We start from the raw sequence: 21,265 nt of genomic DNA on the forward strand, positions 1-21,265 counted from the left end.
ACGAATTTGAATCATATTATTGCTAGCTCATTATAAGGTTTAACCTGCTTTCCAGTTTCAGTATAGATAATATTGTTTGTTTTAAAAAAAAAGGGTACTTTTATTTACTGCATACACAACAAGATCCCTTGCTTTTTTATCACCTCGTTCTATTGGAGGAGAAATTTTTTTAAGTATCTGTTATTTAAGCGAGTACTTCAAGTGTCATAAAATAAATAATGTGACAGAAAATATATAATTTATCTACTTATATTATGATTTCTTGAGTGTTGGTTAAATACCCGGTACTTAAAAAAAATCTCTCCTAATAATAATTTATGTTCTAACACCTTGTCAAATCATTCCCACAAAAAACAACAAAGATACACATTCTTTGCAGAAGTTACTCCTAGTCGTCCTTGGACCCCTCTATTTTGGAAGTAACTTTCGCACATCCTTTTTCAATACTGCTCGTCGAAATTTTTGGGCACCGAGATTGAATTAAGGTCAAGCTCATAAAAAGCCGGACATAATTAAAGTTTGAACTCAATATTTATGAGAATTGAACTTAAAACGTTCCACTTATAAATAAAAATATATACCGTTAGACATGGTAAAATGCCTCTTGGGAGCCCTTTGTTTTAATGTTAAAGCCTTCCAACAAGAAGCTTCATGTACCGAGTTCAATACAAGTGCCCACAAACCCACTGAAAGACCAAATTTAAACAAACCAAACAAAGAGTAAAAGCAACATTGATGCACCTTTCCCTACTTTCTCCCTCGTGCTCACGTCTAGGTTTTGACATGGCCACAAGGGCGCTAGAAACTACAAAAACGGACTAGGGTTGACCACTATATGCTTCAACGGGTGCGCCACGTCACCACCGCCGGCATGCTTCACAAACTCCGCAGGCGAGAGAAAGCTGCCATGGCAAACGCACAATATCCTCACCTCCTCACCCTTCTTGTATCTGTAAAGAAACCCTTCTATTCTTTTCCGGTCAGGGCCATCTCCTGTCGTAGACACACACGGCATGTTCTCCAACACATTCCTCACAATTTCATTGGCACCATTTTCTGGAACTGGGGGTTTATTACAGTTGATTTCCATTTGGACGCCATTGAACTGGCCAGATCTTTGAGCGGATATCATTCTCGGGGTGGCTAACAGTTCATCCTCCGTCTTTGGCGAAGATTGAGAATCGACATGGCTTCTTGCTTCGGTGTGCACTCCTGTATATGCATATCGAGATGTAAAATGTGAAAAAAACGGAACAAGAGCTGTGACAAACCAGTCTAAAAATAAATTTTCAAGCGATCCTAGGTATCGGCAAGAAGAGGAAATTGGTTGACAAACATCAACCGAATCTATTATATTGATATGATATAAATACAAGATCATTTGTCTACCAATGTTCTTCTTCTTCATATCACAAAATCAATGGCATATCATTCCTCGTGGACACTTTAAGAGACAAAGTTCTTACTAAAGGCCTTTAGTCTGGGAAAGGGATCCTCTCTGGATCCCTTCCTCCTAATCCACCAAGTTCGGAAACCGGACCATTGAAATTTGATCTAATATAACGACGTAAAAAGGTTCCAATTTCCCGACTTTTGGATGATACAAAATATTCACAGAGACACATAGCAAACTAATTACAACGAAAAACACGTAAAAGATTGAAACCAATTGTAATTAAATTGAAGCGATGTAGACTTGGGGTAGCTAAGTTGGCTAGAGCAGTTTAAATTAGTTTAGAATAGAATATCGCTTTACTCGGAAAAAGAAGTTTTGAAATGAGAATACCTTGAGATGTAGTCGCAGCTTGGCTCTCAGATTCCGAAACCCCAGTTGAGCCACTTCCTTGTGATGTCGCCAGTAGTGGCGGACAATTGGGCATCCCCATAGCTCTAAACTCATCCACAACCTTCACAAACTGCTCTCTCCTATGAACCCCATTCGCCACCTCCCCCGTCTTCTCCTCATCGCCGCCGTTCTCTCGGCTCCGATCTCTCGGCACCTTCAAGTTCCTCAGCTGCTTCTCCGACCTCTTCCTCTTTGCCTCCATTCTCCTCAAGCTCTGCAGCTCCTTCCGCTTCCTCCACTCGTCCTCTGTCTCCGTCGGAAGCGAACAAGTCCTCATCAGAGGCACGGCGCGCAACGGCGCGGACAGAAGACACTTCGTTTCTTCTTCTCTTGCTGGGGTGAAACCGAAATCAGATATTGACGACGAGCGTTTCAGAGCCACCGTTTTGGCTCTGGCGGGGTCCACCCCGAACCGACCGTTCAGAGACAGCCCGAGGCTCAGCTCAATCTCCTCGGAATCCTCGCCGGTCGGCTCCCCTAATTTCCCCGGAAAATCGTTCCTGGCAACCATTTTTCTGTACAAATCTCCCGGAAAAGTACTCATTTGCATTGGGAACACCTGCTGGGTTGCTCTGTTCCCGCCTTCCTCTGTTTGCGCCATTGAAAATAAAAATTGCAGAAACTCGCCGGAACCCAAATCAAATTAATCGAATTCAATCAGAGCTACCCAGATCAAATTTTTTGCACGATTTCAAAACCCAGAAGTATAATTTCACCAGAAATTTTTGAAAATCTGAGAAATTGCAGAACCGCCGGAAACCCAAATCGAATTGGTCCAATTCAGAGCTATCCGGATGAAATTTTTGCACTTTTCAGAACCGGGAAGTAGAAATTCAGCAGAAAAATTCAAAATCTGAGAAATTGGGTAAATTTTAATCCATCATATGGTTTACATTGAACGATGATTCCAGCCATGTTTCCACCGAACACTGCAACAAAACTCCCACATTTTTTTCCCGCACTTTCGCGGCGCGAATTTTCCATGGAAACGGTGAGAAATCCCATCTCAGTTGCACCAGAGGACGACGACCATGAGGCAGAAGAACATCGGCGCCAGACGCAGTTTCTCAAGCTCATTGAAAGCAAACAGACTAAACGCAGAAAAAATTAAAAAGTACAAATAAATCTCTTTTTTCAGGAGGAGACAGAAATACGGAATACCGAAAAAGCCCCTGAGAGTCGCGGACTGGAGACACGTGGCGGACATGAAAAGCCCCGACAACCACGTGGCTTGCAGAAACGCAGATCTGAGTGTCGCACCGAACTCGCGTCGCCTACTGGGTTTTACTAGAGTAGGGTGCGATATGACACGTGTCGTTACGGAGACGCGGAGGCGTAGGAGGGCGCCACGTAGCGCGGAAATATCCCGGCTTCGTAGATAGCCGCAATTCCCCGATCCGATGCGTTAATATCTATGCATAAACGAGCTGGAATCCAGAGCTGGGAAAACGTACGCTCTGCGGGAGGAACACGTGGATGGCGCCTGGGGAGTCGGGTCGGGGCCATTTCGTTTCCTTGAAGGAATATTGTCGCCGCGAGTGGGGTCATCATTGCTACTCGCTTTATGCTAGTTAGAGTTCAACAAAACGTATTTCTTTGATAATTTGTTGGATTAGTATTACTTTGCTTCAATTCTTGTTTGAAATATTAGTATCGGTAAAAATATGGATATGTAAATTCGTAAAAATATTGACATAATATTCACATATTTATCAAATATCAAATATTGAATATTGATATCAGATCAATATTGGTTGTTTTTAATAGAATATGGAGATTTAGAATAAAATTGTAAGAATTGTCAAAGCATTGGCTTTGTATGAAATATAAGAGGTTATTCAATATTTTACAAATGTATCAAAAATATCGACAATATCTTTCGATTTTAGCATAAAACTTAAAAGTTTCTTTGATATAAGGTGAAGTTTAGAGTTCACAGGCCATTTTCCTATCTTTCATTTATTTTTGGGATATTTTCCGAAAGTATCAACCAAATGAAAAAAATTCTAAACTATGACTTCTTAATTAAGTAATAAATAATGCTAGAGTCAAAATTTTAAATTAAATTTATAAATAATATGTCACCAATGTGAAATAGGTATGTTAATTGATACTTAATTAATAATCTAATCATGCATAACCACATCATTTTATTTACAAATTTAATTTAAAAAAAATTAATCTCTTTAACATTACACATAAATAATTAATAAAGAAAACGTAATATTAAGGGGGAGTAAGACAGGAGAATCCACGGAGGAGGTGAGGAGGTGAGAGTGACATGCAAAAAGGGCTGTGACCTAGTCAGGTGTGGACCCCTCCAAGAGGGCCAACTTGCACACTTATTTTTTTTTTCCAGTAGGGGATGTTATGCAATCAGAGAAGTCCCATGTGTTGACATGCAGTCAGAGTGCAACGTGTCCGGAGGGAAATGGATGGAGACAGTGAAGCCAAGTTGCAGGTGCAGACAAGGTGTCCAAAGAGAACTTGTCCATTACGCGTGTCCTACGCACGCGTCGTGTCAAACTAATTATTACACATTAAGGATGCTTAATTTTCAAGTGTGCAGAAAGAATGAGCGAAGCACTAATATCTCGAGTGCAGATTTAATGATCATGCTTAATTCAGCGTGTATTAGAGGTTCGACATCAACGACTTGCTAAAAACTTAAAGGTCGTTTTTGGGTTGATAGACCATCACTCCTATTCTTATGCTCCTAGGGTTGAAGTACTCGGTTAGGAATAAGATTTTCTCTTCTTCTATTTCTAGCAGCAAGTATCACATCCATATTCAAAGAAGCACATTCGGCATCGTCTTCTATCCGCAAAGTTCCATGCTCCACACATCACAGATGTCCGGTTTTATTTGCAGAATATTCAACCTCACTACTCCCGGCCAAAGCTACTTGTGTCGTTTATTGGGAATCAAACAAAATATTTAAGTCGGGTCTGTTATCCCATGGTCAAGAAGACAAGTTTTAAGTAAAAGTATACACATCATGACAGGAAGATACATCCATCCAATGTGATAGAGGAAAAGGAATGGAAATTGCCCAAGTGATGCTTCAGCGCAAGTCTTTCCCATGCAAAGACTTTGACCAAACCCTGGCTGACTCTTCTTGTTTACCTTTCCTTGCTTGTGTTTGCACACCATTGTCACCCCTATTGTACGTCCACCATGTATGGACTTGTAAATAAGTTGCGCTATTCTCCATATTGCCAATTGGTTTTATGATAGAACATCAACTTTTTTTAGGAGATTCGCCAACGATCTACATTCCGGTGAAGGATATCACCATAAAATGTGGCTATTCCGGCAGCATATTCGATCACTATGATAAACGAAATTGGAATGGAGATACTTGCTCAAACATTTTCTCCTTTAGAAGCACACCAAGCAGTTGGCATCACACCCATATCCAAAGCACCACCTTCAATGTTGTCGTCCTCCGTCCGCCAAGTGCCATACACCACAACACATCATTCTAGCTCCGATTTTACTTACAGAGGAGGAGCTGCTCATAAAGCTGATGCTAATGACAATTTTGGTTAGCGTAAAAGTCACTCCTTTCTACATCAAAGGCCAACGCTGATCTGAAGAATTTTATGGTGATGTGACAATAAACACACAAGTAAATAATAAGAGATTTATCTTCAGAAGGGTGGTTTTATTTCTCCAACCACATCCTCTAATTGAATTGACGAGAACTACGTACTATGCCAAGAAGATAAACTTCGAGCGAGTCATTCTTCACCGCACAAAGACTTTGTGTAGACTTGTAGCTAAGCAAGATATTTAAAGTGATCATTCACAGACATACAATGCTAATAGCAGTCATCAAGAGACTCCAAATTCCAGTGAGAAAATTAGTTAAACAGGCAACACCTCACCCTTTCTATGTTTTTCTTACCATCATGAACAACCCCATCAGCAAACACCCTAATAAAACTCTCACTCCTCTTCTCCTTCCCCTTTTTTTCCTCATGATAACCATGTGCATGGCTGGGGACCCGCCACCAATCTACAATCCGTCTGAACAAATCACCCTTCAATGTGGCTATTCCGGTACCAAATTCGGCCAAGACTCCCGATATTGGGAAGGAGATATTGACACATCTTTTTTTTCATTCGGAGCAGCTGGTAACAAATCCATATTCAAAGAAGCACCTTTTCCCTCTTCTTCCGGCCAAGTGCCTTACGGCACAGCTAGGGTTTCCCGCTTTGAATTTACCTACACATTTCCACTCTCTTCTGGCCCAAAGTTCATCCGCTTGTATTTCTACCCAGCTTCATACGCCCCCCACTTCAACCGATCCCAAGCTCTCTTCTCAGTCAAAGCCGGAGGCTTTACGCTTCTCCGCGACTTCAACGCTTCAGCCACGGCTGATGCTTCTGGCTCGGATACTATATACAGAGAGTTCTGCCTCCATGCTGAGTCAGGACAGAATTTGAATGTCACGTTCACTCCAAGCAAAGCAAGCCCAGATGCCTACGCGTTTATCAATGGGATTGAAATTATCTCCATGCCCCCATATCTTTACTACACTTCACCCCAGAGCCCAGTTGGGGTTGCTTATGTAGGCAGCAAAAACACGATTCGCATCGAGAACAACACTGCTCTGGAGATGGTGTACCGAATCAATATCGGTGACAAAAGGCAGATCTATTCCGATCAGGACACTGGTATGTACCGCAATTGGGATGGTTTGGGAGACGAGTACAACTACTTAGACGATTTAAGTAGGAAGCTTAGTGTTTTACCACAGAACAGTAGCGTTCAGCTTAACTTTTCTGGAATACCAGAGTACTCTGCTCCGAAAGAAGTTTACCAAACCGGCCGCTCAATGGGCATGAACAAGACCATAAACAAGAGCTACAATCTCACCTGGGAATTCCCTGTGGATCCAATGTTTGCTTACTTGGTTAGGCTTCATTTTTGTGAGTTTGAAGGTGATGTTACGATGCCCCAAGACAGGCTATTTCATATCTACATCTCTAATCAATCCGTTGAGCAAACGGCAGACGTAATCATGTGGAGCGGTGGAAATGGAAGACCAGTGTACAGAGACTACGTTGTGTTCATGTTGGGGAACCCTGCAATCCCCAAGAAAGTCAATCTCTTTCTTGCACTGGAAGCAAGCAAGGAGGATTGGTTGACTACTTACAACGACGCAATCTTGAACGGACTCGAAATGTTCAAACTCAGTACAAATCAGAGTCTAGCCAGACAAAGCCCCGACCCACCTTCTATAGCCCCAAAAAAGGGGACATCAAAACCAAGCACCAGGTCAAGAACTCCTTTGCTTGCCACGGTCATTGGTGTAGCTTCCGGCATACTTGGACTCTCTGTTCTTGGGTTCTTGGTTTTTCGGCGGTGGCAGAAGGTCAAGGACACTGGCTCAGATGGGTCGTCATCTTTACCACCACATTTGTGTCGTTGCTTTTCACTGTCGGAGATCAAAGCCGCCACCCAAAACTTCAGCCAGGGTTTCATTGTTGGTGTTGGCGGCTTTGGTCACGTGTACAAAGGGCATATCGACGGCGGGGCCACTCCCGTTGCGATCAAACGGCTGAAACCCGAGTCAAAGCAGGGAGCCCGTGAGTTCAAGACGGAAATCGAACTGCTCTCACAACTCAGACACCGCCATTTGGTGTCTCTCATTGGGTATTGTACTGATAAAAATGAGATGATTTTGGTGTACGATTACATGTCACATGGGACACTCGCTGACCATCTCTACCACAACGACAACCCACCTCTCTCCTGGGGACAACGGCTCCAAATTTGCATTGGCGCTGCGCGAGGGTTGCGCTACCTTCACAGCGATGCACAGGGAACTATCATCCACCGTGACGTGAAGAGCACAAACATTTTATTGGATGAGAAATGGGTGGCCAAGGTTTCAGATTTTGGATTGTCTAAAATGGGCACGACCACCATGTCCAAGACCCACATTAGCACTGCCGTGAAAGGCAGTTTCGGTTATCTAGACCCGGAATACTACCGACGTCAACAATTGACGGTGAAGTCCGATGTGTACTCATTCGGTGTAGTGTTGTGTGAAGTACTGTGCTCAAGACCAGCTGTGGTGCATGCAGTGGAGACAAGGCAAATGAACTTGGCTGAATGGGCCAAGAGCTGCCATCGCGACAGGGAACTTGATCAAATTATTGATCCGAACATGAAGGGTAAGATTGAAACCGAGTGTTTGAACAAGTTTGTGGAAATTGCTATGAGTTGCATCAATGATAATGGGATCGAGCGGCCGACAATGAACGATGTTGTGAGGGGGCTTGAGTTTGCATTGCAACTGCATCAGAAGTGCGGTGAAAAGAACGACGAGGATGCCTTGGCTAGTGTGCCAGGTTGCGCTACGAATGAATCCGTTCAGTGCATATCCGAGACGATCTTCTCGGAAATCAACAATCCGAACGGGAGATGATGAGCAACATTAGAGTAATCTAGCTACAATTATATGTTGTGTTAACAAGCCAGTAACTATTTCTTATCAATTGTGTTTGTACCCAAATGAATGCTGAATTACTTCCAGTGCCTCACTTGCGTTGTTCTGCTTCTGGAACAGCTAATAGCACTTTCTACTAACAAACTGTAAACAAAATGCTTCATCTGGACTTTCAGACTTTGTAACAACATTGCAGATAACAGTGAATATGCACTCAAGATCTGGAAGGGGAAAAAAAACATGAATTTGTGTATGGTGAGCATTGACAAAACCGTTAGGATGGATAAAAACACTCATTCTCGTTTTATTTAAGTATTCAATTCAACGACTAGAAGTATCGAGTAGTAAGTACAAGTTAAATTGTGTGATTATCGTTTCTCGTATCTTGCTTATTTACCAGATTGTTGTCAAATACTCATGTTATAGCATGTCAAATTAAGATACTATCACGTTACGATCCAAATTTAAGAACAGACTTGTGTGGTAATACAAATTCACTTATGTTAGAACACGTAAATTAATGACACTACGTAACAATTTGAACGTTGTGCAAAAAGTTTCTCCACTTGCCCATTGATTTAAGACCCAATGCAACTTGGGGCAACCATTAAACATCAAAATCATTGGGGACAAGGTTTATTAAACAAGATGTTAGGTCACTTTGTCACAGGATACTGCTAATCCGCTTATATTACAGCACGTGAATTAATAACACCGCATTCTGGCCGTCACAGTAAACAATTTCTCCAACAAGAAGAATACCCAAAACTTGAAACCCAACAATCAATGGTGAATCCATGAACAATTCAAAGCATACCCAAAAAAATTCCCATCTATTTAACTCTTCTTCTGGTTACAGCCACTACACTACAACTAAACTGGAAAAATAAATAAATAAAAAAGCAGCACTAAAACTAAGCAAACCCCATCACAATAATCTCAAAAGCTTGTGGTAAAACTAGAGGATGACCTCGAGTTTCTGGTAAAAATAATCCTAAACCTACAGCAAAATGCCTCTTCATCTCATTTACCACAATGTCAGAGTCTTAGCTTTTCTCTCATTAGATTATGATTAAACTACTTACCATCAACACTTCTGACTGCGCCAATCGCGAAACCAATTTTGTTAAAATATTCGCGAAAAAAAAATCACGATGCACGTATTAGCTTTTATGCAGAAACAGCATTCTGGTTTGGTTCACTTGAGCGTCCGCCCCTCCCTCGTGCCTGATAACCATATCCACTGCGCCCGGCTGGGCCACCCCTGCCTCGGCCTGAGAATTCGCCCCTTCTCACATATTCGTTTCTGCCGAAGCTCCGGCCACCGCCATAGTTCCCACGGCCTCTAAAGCTGTCATTTCGGAACCCACCCCTTCCAGCAGGAGGAAATCTACCTCTTTCACTGCTACCAACTGGAAACACAAGCATTCTTTTTGCATGAGCTTTTCAAATATCTTCAGATGACACATTCTATTGAATTAGTGAAGGATAACAGCATAGATTGTATGTCCACTTACCTCGAGTGGTAGTTCTCTTTATCTCGATGACAGCTTGACGGCCACCAATAGTGATTGGTGAAGCCTAAAACATTAGGTTCTCTTATTAGATACACGAGAAACCCAATCAAACATCAGAAATAATATAAACGAAACAAGAATGAAGTTCTACAGGCACTCCTGGAAACATCAAACTATGACAACTCAAACTACATGGACTTAGAGCTTAAACTAACACGCTGCAAAGATTGTATTACCCATCAGCTACGGTGAAAGAACATCTAAACTTGATTGAACAGAGTACCAAAATACAAGGCCAATAAGAATATCCTATTCATACTGTTCAAATCTGTCTGACTTGATTTTCACGAGGGAGAGCAATCAAAAGTTAGAATCATAGAAATTAATAATACTGCATCCAGATTCTATAGAAAATCATATTTCAAAGAACGCAAATTAATAAAAAATGACCTACCTGAATGGCACTATTCATGGAACTTGAAGACTCGAACTCAACAAATCCAAAACAGTAGCCCTGGAGCTGCGCACACACAAAATAACATGCAAGGGGTGAGAAATATATCAGAAAATCCAGAGCCGAGGGGGAGATACTTTTGGGATGCAAAAACACTAACTTTCTTATTTCGGACTTGGACGCCTCCTTGCTTTATTGGTCCAAATTTCTTGAATTCTTCCTGAAGCTGATCAGTCGTCACGTTTAAGGGCAAATTCCTTATGTAAATAGAATAGCCCTCAACTATAACAAATGCAATTGTTTCATTACAGAAACAAGATAAAACTATTAAATTTAGATAGATGCAAATTTACAAAATATATTTTAGTTTTATGAAGATTTTCAAAAGGAAACTTGCAAATATAAAGAGAAGAAAAAAGGGGGAAAAGTCAGAAAAACCAAGCATACCTTCCTCATTAGTATCACTACTCTCTAAGGCGCTAGTGCTAGTTGGGGCTGATGCTTCAGGCACAGAAGCAGGTGCAGTTGGCCCAGGCAAATTAGTTTCCGCTTTCTTAGAAGTCACTCCAACAGTATTAGTAGGCACATAAACCTTACTTGGTCCTGGACTCCCTTTAGGAACTTTAACCTACAATAAAATTTGATTAACTTTTGTAACTATTTAAGAAAAATTCTGCCTAAAACGGAAAAATTTGTTCCCCTTAACTCACAATTGATGCATACGACTTCTTCGAACCATCCTCTTGGGCTGTCGTAGAAGCCAGCTCAACTGTCACAGTGACATCGTTCCCATTTGAATAAGACGGGGGTTCCACGTCAGATTCTGTAGCATATTGTCCCTCATGGTCTGATGTGTCATAAGTTTTCTCAACAATAATTGGATTCTCTTCAACTTGAGTAGTTTCCAGATCAGGTGCAGGAGGATCAGGAACATGAGTTGGCTCTGCAAACAAATAATAGGAGGTGTAAACAAGCTCCTGCTGCAATACCAAAACTAGAGTAACAAAAAAGAACAGAAAGTGTAAGATATGATTACCTGGATCCTGGCTTGAGAGGATTGTTGTGGCATCATTAACTTCATTAACTGAATGGTTTTCAAAAAGATCTCCATCTTCCACAAATCTAAAGACATCATTCAATACAAAGAACCCATTGTCTTGAGGGGCAAGAAAAAATGATTGGGCGAATTTCCTTTTCAAGTTATCCTTGCCTGTTAAACATCCAGTAACTAACACAGTCACCCCGTCTTCATAAGAGTTCTGAGCATCAGCAGTCTTTATCTCAGCCTTATATTCGTTGTAATTTAAGGAAAGGATCTTCTCATTGATTCCCTGCTCGAAGAAAACATTGACAGAAAATAAGACTGATGACCTTGAGAATTTGAGAGCATGGCAGAGTCATACAGGATTGACCATTCAAATGAGTATTTAAAAAAGGCCAAAAAAGCAACAGATCAAACTTAAAGGGACCACGCGCAAATGATCAGGTAAACAATCAATGTGCTTCAATAGTTCGGCGGACCATACGGTATCCAAATCAACAAACATAAAAGAACTGCCTATATCAAGCGCCAACATGCATTTGCTTATTAATGTACTCTTTGATGGTTTTAGCACATTTTTCAACAAATGTTCCTTACAAAAGGTAGAACCAAGTAATAGACCATTGGTACTTACTTGCATAGTGGTCACTGATGTCATCACACCATTGGAATCAGGCCGGCTTAGTACGCTTGACTCCTGATAAAACCGATGGACCAGGCCCGGGTTATTATGAAGAATATGGTAATACTGCTCAATGAAAGCATTTCCAACAAGTTGGGCACTAGGAGTGGGTCGAGAAATTTCATTCTGCAAGGCCATTCTGCGCAAAAAATCCAGAAATAAAATACCACTAAACAATTGTTCATATCTCATTAAGCCAATCATTAAGATAACTAATTCAAAACCACAAGGGGTAGTGAGTAAGAGATATGAAGAAACCTTCAGAAAATTCCATAAATTAAACATTGAAATAGGCACCTATAATGTATCAAAGGTACTAATGAACCTGTGCTTAAGACTAATCCTTCTTTCAAAGAAAGAAAGAAAGAAAAGAAAATGCCAAAAGTAAAGTAATCACTGCCAATAGATAGTAGGAACTAAGAACTTAGGGACCATTTTCGATTCCATTGTACGGACACAAAACACGAAGGAGCTAGCGATATAAAATACAACTTTCTTATAAAAAAAACCGAAGAGCCAATCGCAGAGAGAGCCAAAACCACCACATTCTGAGAAAGGCTCTAGAATCACCATAAATTACAACCATTTTCCATAAAAACGAGAACCGCATATCTGCTCAGTGAGCACTGAAAATTTAGGCAAATTCCAACATTTGGGGGAACAAACTGATAAGACCTAAATCCTCAGAAGCAGCAGACCCACATTACCTGGATCCAAACCCAGCAAGGCTCAAGAACTAAACCCTAAAACCAACCTCATACCCCAAAATAAACAAGACCCATCTCACAAAATCAGAGAAATTGGCAAATCAATCAATAACCCGCCCAACATTCACACCCACCGAGCATAAAATCACAAAATTAACTCGACTAATCCTCCAATTAGGGCAATGCTCGATCACATAAACTAGTAAAAATCAGAGCAAAAATTCGATTCAAGTAACAGAAAAAAACAAAAGTTCATGAAATCCAAAATACAACCTAGAAAATCATACAGTAGGTAAAGTTAGATGGAATAATCAGAGAAATGAAAGCAAATAGAAGTTACCCTTTTGTGGGAATGTTATATTGGTTTGGGAGAGACAGAGATTTGGGGACGGTGGAGATGGTAGGGTACCTTCCGCCAAACAAGAGTGAGCGAGTGAGACAGACTGAGAGCGAGCAAGAGAGAGAGAGAGAGAGAGAGAGAGAGGGACAGACGAACAGTTAGCGCACGATAAAAAGGAAGAGTCTTTGGTAGAAGCCAACAACCCAACCCTGACGCAAATTCACACTTTGGGTTTGGAGAGTGCCCAGATTGGTTCAAGTAGAACCCTTTTACACTTTTCGAACATTTTAATTTTTACTTTTTAGAAATTAGGGTTTTGGTCGTCCAATTAGAAATTTCTTCGATCCTACGTATCATTTAAAATAAAAGAGTCTTAAAGGTGAAGCTCCATGTATCAAATTCGTGCACCAAATTATTAAACGAAAACAAGAGAAAGAGTGAAAAGATGCAAAATGACTAAATTTTTCTTTTTTCTTTTTGAGATGCTATATTTTAAGTTCTGATAATAATATTATAAAAAAAGTGTCGATAATAATTCTGAATTATTTTTGTTTACTAAATCTTCTATTAATAGAGTCAAGGTCAGGTGGTTAGGGCATATTTTTTTTTACTAATTCTCAATTGGTGTAAAAGGGCATTTTTTTTATACTAATTCTTAATTATTGTAAAATATGATTTGTAATAAAAAATTATTATTAGTAGGAATTTGGATTTTGAAAGTTTTAAAAATTTTGGTTTTAGAATTGGATGATTTGTTAACTTAATTTACTACACGTATGTAAGATTCTAAAAAATGCTAGTTGCTAGTTAAGCGGTGCGTTGAACCCAGCAACTAAGTGAAGACTAAGCAGGGGCAAACTAGACATATTCAAGTAAATTTATCGCAAATCGTAACAAATATAAAAGAAAAACAGAGGTTCCTCCTGCTCCAAAGAACAAACACCATCTCTCGGTTGACTAGTACATATGAAATGAGGCTTCAAACTTCAAGGGGTTTCAAGACCTTTGGCAAATAGAGAAGCAAAAGCCTCAATATGATGTTTTTCCAAAACCAACCCAATGTCAACAGCACCACCCACCGTTCTTACCATCTGAAAAAGTGATCGCTCCGGTGCCATTTTTTCGAAAAACATCATAGGACTGTTGAAGTGGAATTTGAAATCATATTAAGAACTTTATTAATGAAATGTTTATCTGATGATGATCAGAATTCAGAGGACTTGCTAAATCCTTATATAATGGAATTTCTGGGACAACTGTGATCTTGTAGTTAGTAGATTAATAACTCAGCCACCGATTCAAGAAAAAAAACATATATGCGGGCAACAAATTAAAGAAAAAGAATAGCAACATAGCCAGAATTTGATCAAAAGTCAGACTTTTACATTATATGGTTGGTGCTGATCTGTGAAAATGTAAAGGTAAAAGAGTCTCATAATATTAACTGAGCAGACTAGGCGTATTTAAGTAAATTTATACCAATTCGTCCAAATACGAAACAATCATAAAGCAAAAAACAGAGGTTCGTGCTACAAAGAACAACATCATCACAATATTAACTATGAAAAGGAAGCATACAATTTTTCCGTTGACCAGTACACATGAAATGAGGGTTCAAACTTCAAAGGGTTTCAAGACCTTTGGCAAAAAGAGAAGCAAATGCCTCCATATGATGTTTTTCCAAAACCAACCCAATGTCAACAGCGCCACCACCGTTCTTGCCATCTGAAAAAGTGATCGCTCCGGTACTATTTTTACGAACCACTTCGGTACTCCTCGGCCTTCCCCATCCAAAATCAGTGCCATACACGTCAAACCGATGCGATCCAGCGGTCGTAAATACTGTGCGAGGATCAGCAGTACTCTTCTGTTCATCAGAGAGGTACAATCGTGAAACCAAATCTTCCACGCCATTCAAAACCCCGTTGTCCAAACCTTTAATGGCTTCACTGATCGCAATTATTGCCATAACCAACCCGTCTTCTCCCAAAAGTCCTTTTCTTTCTGCAACTGTTAGATAGGCCGTGACTATGTTTCCGAAAAAGTTTGCAGGTAAAGGAGGGGCTAAGCGTGACCGGCAGTCCACGCTAATAAACAATGGTATCTTGTCCCCTTTTATTTCTTCTTCCTCCCGTTGTTGTGTTTTTACCAAGCAAACCCATGTGTACGCGCACGTTAGCGAAAAGGTTGACATATGAACCGATGGATCACGTTCTTCTTGTTGTATGGTGGTGATCTCTTTCATTCTGGTCGTGACCCTTTTCCGTAAAGCTTGTATGTTCGCGCTTGTGAATTCGAAGATGCCTCGAAAGGAATTCGGTACCGCTAGAGATTTATAGTGGGCTGCAACCATCAGGCTTCGATTGTTTTGTCTTCCGTCCATGTTTAGAAACTGGTTCAAGTAGATCGTCTCGAGTTGAAGACCGATTGGGTGTTGGATTACGCTTCTATTATAAAATGGTTTGAATTGATTGGGTAACAAAATATCATCAGATTGATGAACATGTTTGCATATGTGAGCCCATGATTTCAGAAACAAGAAGAGAGTCTTGCCGTCAATAGCTGCATGGTGCATCGATATGCCAATGGAAAAACCGCCGCTGTTGGGAAAGATGGTGATTTGCAACGCCATCACGGCGGCTTTTACATGAGATACTGCCAGTTGGGGTACAAGAGGATAGTATTCTTTGGATTCGATTTTAAAGTCATTGCTTGAGAGGTGGTGGAAATCGGCATCAGATTCGGCTACGGTGAGCGAAAGGGTGTCACCTTGGAGGTAATCGAGGGTGGGTTTGGGGGAGTTTTCAGACCACGTGATGTTTCCGGTTAGAGGTAGAAAATGATGGAGGGTGATAGAGAGCGACGTTTTGAGTTTTGGAATAATTGTTGAATGAAAAAAGAGTAAAGCGTCTGCAGGTGAAGAGCATGGCAATATTTCATAGAACAAAAGGCGATGGAAGGGCGGAAACCTTATCCATAGGAGGTCGAAGAAGGTTAGCGGAAGAGACAACTCGTAAGGCATCAGTGCGTGATTAACTTGGAATACCGTTGAAACGGGACCATCTTTGTTGTAGGTAAGATTCTCTCCTCCAGATGAGATTGCTGAGTCTGATGTGCCAGGTTTTGGTTGTGGAGCTACCCTACAAACTTCAACAACTTTCAGAGAGTTATTTGGGTCTGTCATTGGACTGTTGAATTGGAATTTGAAATCAATTTAAGAACCTTTTAATGAAAAATGTTTATCAGATGATGATCAGAATTCAGATTAGGACTTGCTAACCCTATATATAATCGAATTACGGGGCAAGTGTAATCTAGTAGTTAGTAGATCAACAATTTAGCCACCGATTCAAGAAAAAAAAAAAATATAAATGTGGGCACCCATTCAGGAAAAAGAATAGTAATGTAGCCAGAATTCGATCAGGAAAAAGAATAGTAATGTAGCCAGAATTCAATCAAAAGTCAGACTTTTACATCATATGTTTCATTTATAAAGTTGGGCATCTAACAAGTTGCAATATAAAATTATATAAAACTATTTATATCTTAAACTTAGAAATTTAAAACAGAACAAAGCAGAAAAGCAAAGGAGAAATAAAACAAAAAGGAAAGAAAACTATAAAATTGTTGTAATGAAATAAATCCATATAAAGATTATCCTGATAGGATGCTGACTGGGATACTAACTGAGCACTATCAATTGGTTGTTTTGTATGTGAGGACTAGGATGTGAGAATCCGGATCCTCTTTGTGAGGATCTCGGGGATCCATGAATTATATTTGTTCAGCGTATATCGTGCGGTCAGGAATTATTTCAAATACTTTTATTTAAAATTAAATACAAATAATAACAGACAAAAACTGACCGTACGATGTACGATAAACATACATGATTTATGAATCTCCAGAATCCTCACCAAAAAATCCTGTTGGGTATGTGATAAGGTTGGCTAGTTAGATATGGTTAGAGATAAGGTTGTTAGTCGGTTTCTTAGTGGTCAAGTGAGCTTGGTTACTGTATTAGGTAAGCTGTAAGAAAGGAAGTTTGTTGTTAAGAAAGTAATATTGTAATGAATACACTGTTTTACTGGTACATTGAGTAAGACGCGGAGCAAGGGTTCTATCAGATTCAGTTTGTGAAAACCTTTCACGGATTGACTATGAAATAAAGAATAATGTTACACTTATCATATATGAGATAAACAATAAGTCGAAAACCCACCGCCACACGAACCCTAGACAGATGTACCCTATCACTGTACAAATATTTTAAATATCATAAGGACTCAAGACCTTTGGCAAACAGAGAAGCAAAAACATCCATGTGATGTTTTTTCAAAACCAACCCTATCTCAACACCTCCGCCACAATTCTTGCTATCTGCAAGAGAGATCGCTCCTGTCCTGTCTATCGAAACGACGTCAGTCTTCCTCGGCCTTCCCCATCCAAAATCAGTGCCGTAAATCTTAAACCGATGTGAGCCAGCAACGGAAAATTTTGTACGATCTTTGCTACGCACGCCACTGTACAAACCTGAAACCCGGTTCTCTGCCCCCTTCAAGACCCCCTCATCCAAACTTTTTATGGCTTCACTAATTGCACTCACTGCCACAATCAACCCATCTTCTCCCAGTAGCCCATTTGTCTCTGCAACTGCTTTACGGCCAGTTAAGCAGTTGCCAAAATAGTTTGCTGGTAGAGGAGGGTCAAAGCGGGACCTACAATCAACGCTAAAGATGAAGAGTGATACGCCAGCTTTCATCTCCTCAACCTTGACTAAGCGAACCCATGCGTAGGCACATGTGAGAGAAAACGTTGACAAGTGAACCGATTGATATTGTTCTTGTTGTTCCTTCTTGGCCGTCACCGTTTGCCTTAGGGCTTCAAGATTTGTGCGCGTAACTTGGAACGTGCCTCGAATTAGGTCAGGTGAAACTGGATCTGTACGCACTTTAGTCATCAAGCTTCTATTGTTGGGTCGGTCCATGTTGAGAAATTGGTTCGAGTAAATCGACCCAAGCCGGGCTTGATCCTCGACGACCATTCTGCCGTAAAATGGTTTTAGCTGATCCGGTAACGAATTAGACGTTGAGATTAATCCTCCATGTCTACAGAGGTAAGCTCATGATTTTACAAATTGGGTTGAAGTGTTGCCGTCGAGGACCGCATGGTGCATGGATGTTCCGATAGAAAAGCCGTGGTTAGCAAATAGAGTGATTTGCAATGCCATGGCCATGGCTTTTTCGTCGGATATCGGCAAATGGGGCACAAGCATCTGGTATTGTTTGGCTTCAACAAAATCATTACTCGAAAGATGGTGGAAATGATCAGCATGATTAGACTCGGCTATTGTGAGTGAAACGGTGTTGCCTCGGACGTAGCTGAGAATAGGTTTGTGGGAATTTTGAGGCCAAGTGAGGTTTCCTGCTAGAGGTAGAAAGTGTTGGAGGGTGGTAGAAAGGGATGCTTTGAGCTTGGGAAGTATGTGATCGAAGTCGGTGGAAGGAGGGATTTCATAGAAGAATATGCGTTAAAAAGGTGGAAACCTTAGCCAGAATAAGTCAGAGAAAGTAAGATCAAGAAGGAAGTACTCTTGTGTGCCTTGTTGTTCTGGAGCTACCCTGCAAACCTCAGTTACCTTCAACAGGTTTGGGTCTGCCCCTGCCATTGGAGGGAGAGACGGAAACAAGTTTAATGGCAATGTTTTAATGTTTAGTCGGAGATGGAAACAAATAACTTATACAAATATTATAGGAAATTATTATTAGCACACATATAATCTCATTTAGTACTCTAAATTTTCTATAATTAGAAAGAAAAATACACTTGTTATGAGCGTAAAATGAAAATTTTGAAGTACTAATAACAATTTTCATATTATATAAGGAAACTAATGAAAAAGACTTGAAAACTTTGAGTTTTAATGATAATAACAAAATAAAAGGTAAAGTGAATAGTACCATGATTGACTTTTTAGTGTAAAAATGTGGTTTTTCGTTAAAATGAACAGTAAGCTTTTCTTTAAAACTCTATATTATATATTATATAAACTAAATGATAAAATCAACTAAAGCACTGTTCCTTGAACAGTGTGTCCGCAATTTTGCCCCTATTTGATTTGTTTTTTCATTTCTGCCAAAATTCCAGTTGGTACCTCTCTGTGCGCTACTTCTCATGCACACGTTTTGGTGATCCTGGAAAAAAGATGGAAAAGCCCAGCTTTTCCATTTGCTTCCAGAAACCACGGGCTCTCTTGCAGCAGCAACCATTAGCTTTCTTTCGCAGAAACTACGAACTCATCTCGACTTCTCTCTCAGAACCCAGCTCGAGTCCTTGGGTAAAACTCATCTTCTTTCTCGGTTTTTTCTTCTTAGCATCTTACAATACTCTTTCTTTCTTCATATCTCTTTATATTTGGCTGAAAATTCTGAGTTGCTGACTCTCTAAATATTATTTTTATATGCAAAATGCGAAATTGGTTCAATTATTTTTAGGTAGTTGGTGGTATCTTTTTTTTCTCTCTTTTCCTTTGGGACTAAGAGCATTTCCATTAGTGTCGGCAAAGGAAATAGGAAATTGTATTTTAATACCTGATGAGGTAAGTTCTACTCAATTACCTCGTAGAAAAAATGTGTCGTTGAAATGAAATAGGCAAATTAAGTAGACAAATTTTATTTTATTATCTTACTTTTATCTTTAACATCTACTTTTAGCCTTCATTTTAATGTTTTTTCCTTCATATGAACTACTTTATCATAAATAGAGACGTGAATACCGAATTACCGATAATGTTGAAAGTAAGCAACATTGCCAACTTTGTGGGTGTAGAAAAAAATTGCCTGCCCAATTAACTAAACCATTGAAGCATATTTTTGTCTACTTGTTTCTTCAAAAATGGATTTGACTATCCATTTGCTTACTCCATTTGAGAAGATATTCTTCAACACGGATAATGAAACAATGGCCATACGATTCCACACACCAAATCACCCTTGTTGAATTTAAGAACTCAGAGAGGAAAGTTTAGTAAAGAGAGAGAAAGAGAATTGTAGAGAGAGAGTGAAAAATATATCAAATGATTCTTGTATATTCAATTGAGCAATACAATGGTATTTATACATAAATATCCTATCCCAATCTATGTGCCAGCTCAGCATAATATATCTAACTAATCACAGACATTCCAAGCTTAACAACCAAGTAAATGAAACTAATCTGGTGATGGTTGTGATGTATTGCTGTTACTCTTAACACACCCCCTCAAGCTGAGGGAAGGAGATCGAACTGAGAGCTTGTAAGTAAGAGCAGCAAATCGATCAACAGCTAAAGGCTTGGTAAAAATGTCTGCAATTTGGAGAAGGGAAGCAACATGTTGAACACCAAGATGACCAAGTAAAACCTTCTCCCGAATATAGTGATAGTCAATTTCAACATGCTTAGTGCGAGCATGAAAAACTGGATTGAAAGCAAGAGCAATGGCACTTTTGTTATCACAGTAGATGACTGGTTTTTGTAACAGAGGGAAGGATATGTCATGCAGAATCTTGCACACCCATGTAAGCTCAGTAGCAGTATGAGCAAGAGATCTGTACTCAGCCTCGGTGGATGACCGAGCCACTGTGGCTTGTTTCTTAGCACTCCAGGAGATGAGATTAGAGCCTAAGAACACACAATACCCACTAGTGGACCTTCGATCCACAGGGCAACCTGCCCAATCTGCATCGGACCAAGCAGTGAGAAATTGAGGACCTTTAGTAAACCAAAGACCGGAATCCACAGTGCCCTTAAGGTATCTCAGTATACGTTTGACTGCCTGCAAGTGAATTGTTCGGGGAGAGTGCATATATTGGCAAACCTGGTTGACAGCAAATGCTAAATCAGGCCGGGTCCAAGTAAGATATTGTAAGGCACCAACTGTGGACCTATAAGAGGTGGGATCAGAGAGAAGAGTGCCGGAATGATCTAGCTTGGCAGTAGACACGGGTGTGGCACAAGGTTTAGCACCAAGCATATCTGTCTTCTTGAGTAAGTCTAAAGCATACTTAGTCTGATGCAGCAACAAGCCCTGGTCAGATTTGTGGACTTCAATACCCAAAAAATAATGGATATCTCCCAGATCCTTCACAGGGAACAGGATTTGCAGGTTGGATATGATTGATTGGCACTCAGTAGAAGAACTACCAGTGATGATTATATCATCAACATAAACCAAG

At 40.1% G+C, this 21,265-nt stretch overlaps 3 protein-coding genes and 2 pseudogenes across 6 annotated transcripts; 1 reads left to right on the forward strand and 4 right to left on the reverse strand.

The window, feature by feature from the left end:
- Positions 1-561: 561 nt before the first annotated feature.
- Positions 562-3,111, reverse strand: LOC137707561 (ninja-family protein AFP3). Its single transcript, XM_068446457.2, has 2 exons — positions 1,787-3,111; positions 562-1,212 (listed from the first exon to the last, which is right to left on the reverse strand). The coding sequence occupies exons 1-2, from the start codon at positions 2,445-2,447 to the stop codon at positions 806-808; spliced, it is 1,068 nt and encodes a 355-aa protein (XP_068302558.2). The 5' UTR covers positions 2,448-3,111; the 3' UTR covers positions 562-805.
- A 2,455-nt stretch (positions 3,112-5,566) lies between these two features.
- LOC137707559 (receptor-like protein kinase FERONIA) lies at positions 5,567-8,647 on the forward strand. Its single transcript, XM_068446453.2, has one exon. It carries the CDS (start codon positions 5,668-5,670, stop codon positions 8,287-8,289), a length of 2,622 nt encoding a protein of 873 aa, XP_068302554.2. The 5' UTR covers positions 5,567-5,667; the 3' UTR covers positions 8,290-8,647.
- A 477-nt stretch (positions 8,648-9,124) lies between these two features.
- Positions 9,125-13,308, reverse strand: LOC137707560 (nuclear transport factor 2). Of its 3 annotated transcripts, none has more exons than XM_068446456.2 (9): positions 13,053-13,308; positions 11,958-12,144; positions 11,318-11,612; positions 10,992-11,224; positions 10,729-10,909; positions 10,442-10,563; positions 10,282-10,347; positions 9,828-9,891; positions 9,125-9,722 (listed from the first exon to the last, which is right to left on the reverse strand). In XM_068446456.2, exons 2-9 carry the CDS (start codon positions 12,141-12,143, stop codon positions 9,481-9,483), a joined length of 1,389 nt encoding a protein of 462 aa, XP_068302557.2. In that variant the 5' UTR covers position 12,144; positions 13,053-13,308; the 3' UTR covers positions 9,125-9,480. The 3 variants fall into 3 exon arrangements, with proteins under 3 accessions (XP_068302557.2, XP_088545743.1, XP_068302556.2); XM_088689617.1 differs by lacking the exon at positions 13,053-13,308 and adding an exon at positions 12,713-13,039; XM_068446455.2 differs by lacking the exon at positions 13,053-13,308 and having other exon boundaries at positions 11,958-13,043.
- Positions 13,309-14,512: 1,204 nt separating this feature from the next.
- On the reverse strand, positions 14,513-17,135 carry LOC137749160 (phenolic glucoside malonyltransferase 1 pseudogene; annotated as a pseudogene). The gene has a single exon (XR_015958111.1). The product of XR_015958111.1 is annotated as a phenolic glucoside malonyltransferase 1 pseudogene (transcript).
- A 45-nt stretch (positions 17,136-17,180) lies between these two features.
- Positions 17,181-18,720, reverse strand: LOC137749228 (phenolic glucoside malonyltransferase 1 pseudogene; annotated as a pseudogene).
- Positions 18,721-21,265: the final 2,545 nt, after the last annotated feature.

The sequence above is a fragment of the Pyrus communis genome, chromosome 17 (assembly GCF_041283825.1).
Source record: "Pyrus communis isolate YQ-2024b chromosome 17, ASM4128382v1, whole genome shotgun sequence".
In the NCBI taxonomy this organism is placed as follows: Eukaryota; Viridiplantae; Streptophyta; class Magnoliopsida; order Rosales; family Rosaceae; genus Pyrus; species Pyrus communis.

Bases quoted from the DNA above. Each gene is read 5' to 3' on its own strand.
- LOC137707561 (XM_068446457.2), bottom strand. From the start codon at position 2,447: ATGGCGCAAACAGAGGAAGGCGGGAACAGAGCAACCCAGCAGGTGTTC. The intron at 1,213-1,786 runs GTATTCTCATTT...ATGCATATACAG, and splicing joins AGCTGCGACTACATCTCAAG to GAGTGCACACCGAAGCAAGA.
- LOC137707559 (XM_068446453.2), top strand. From the start codon at position 5,668: ATGCTAATAGCAGTCATCAAGAGACTCCAAATTCCAGTGAGAAAATTA.
- LOC137707560 (XM_068446455.2), bottom strand. From the start codon at position 12,290: ATGTTTAATTTATGGAATTTTCTGAAGGTTTCTTCATATCTCTTACTC. The intron at 10,348-10,441 runs GTTAGTGTTTTT...GTGTGTGCGCAG, and splicing joins TCCAAGTCCGAAATAAGAAA to CTCCAGGGCTACTGTTTTGG. The intron at 9,892-10,281 runs GTAGGTCATTTT...CTAATGTTTTAG, and splicing joins CCATGAATAGTGCCATTCAG to GCTTCACCAATCACTATTGG.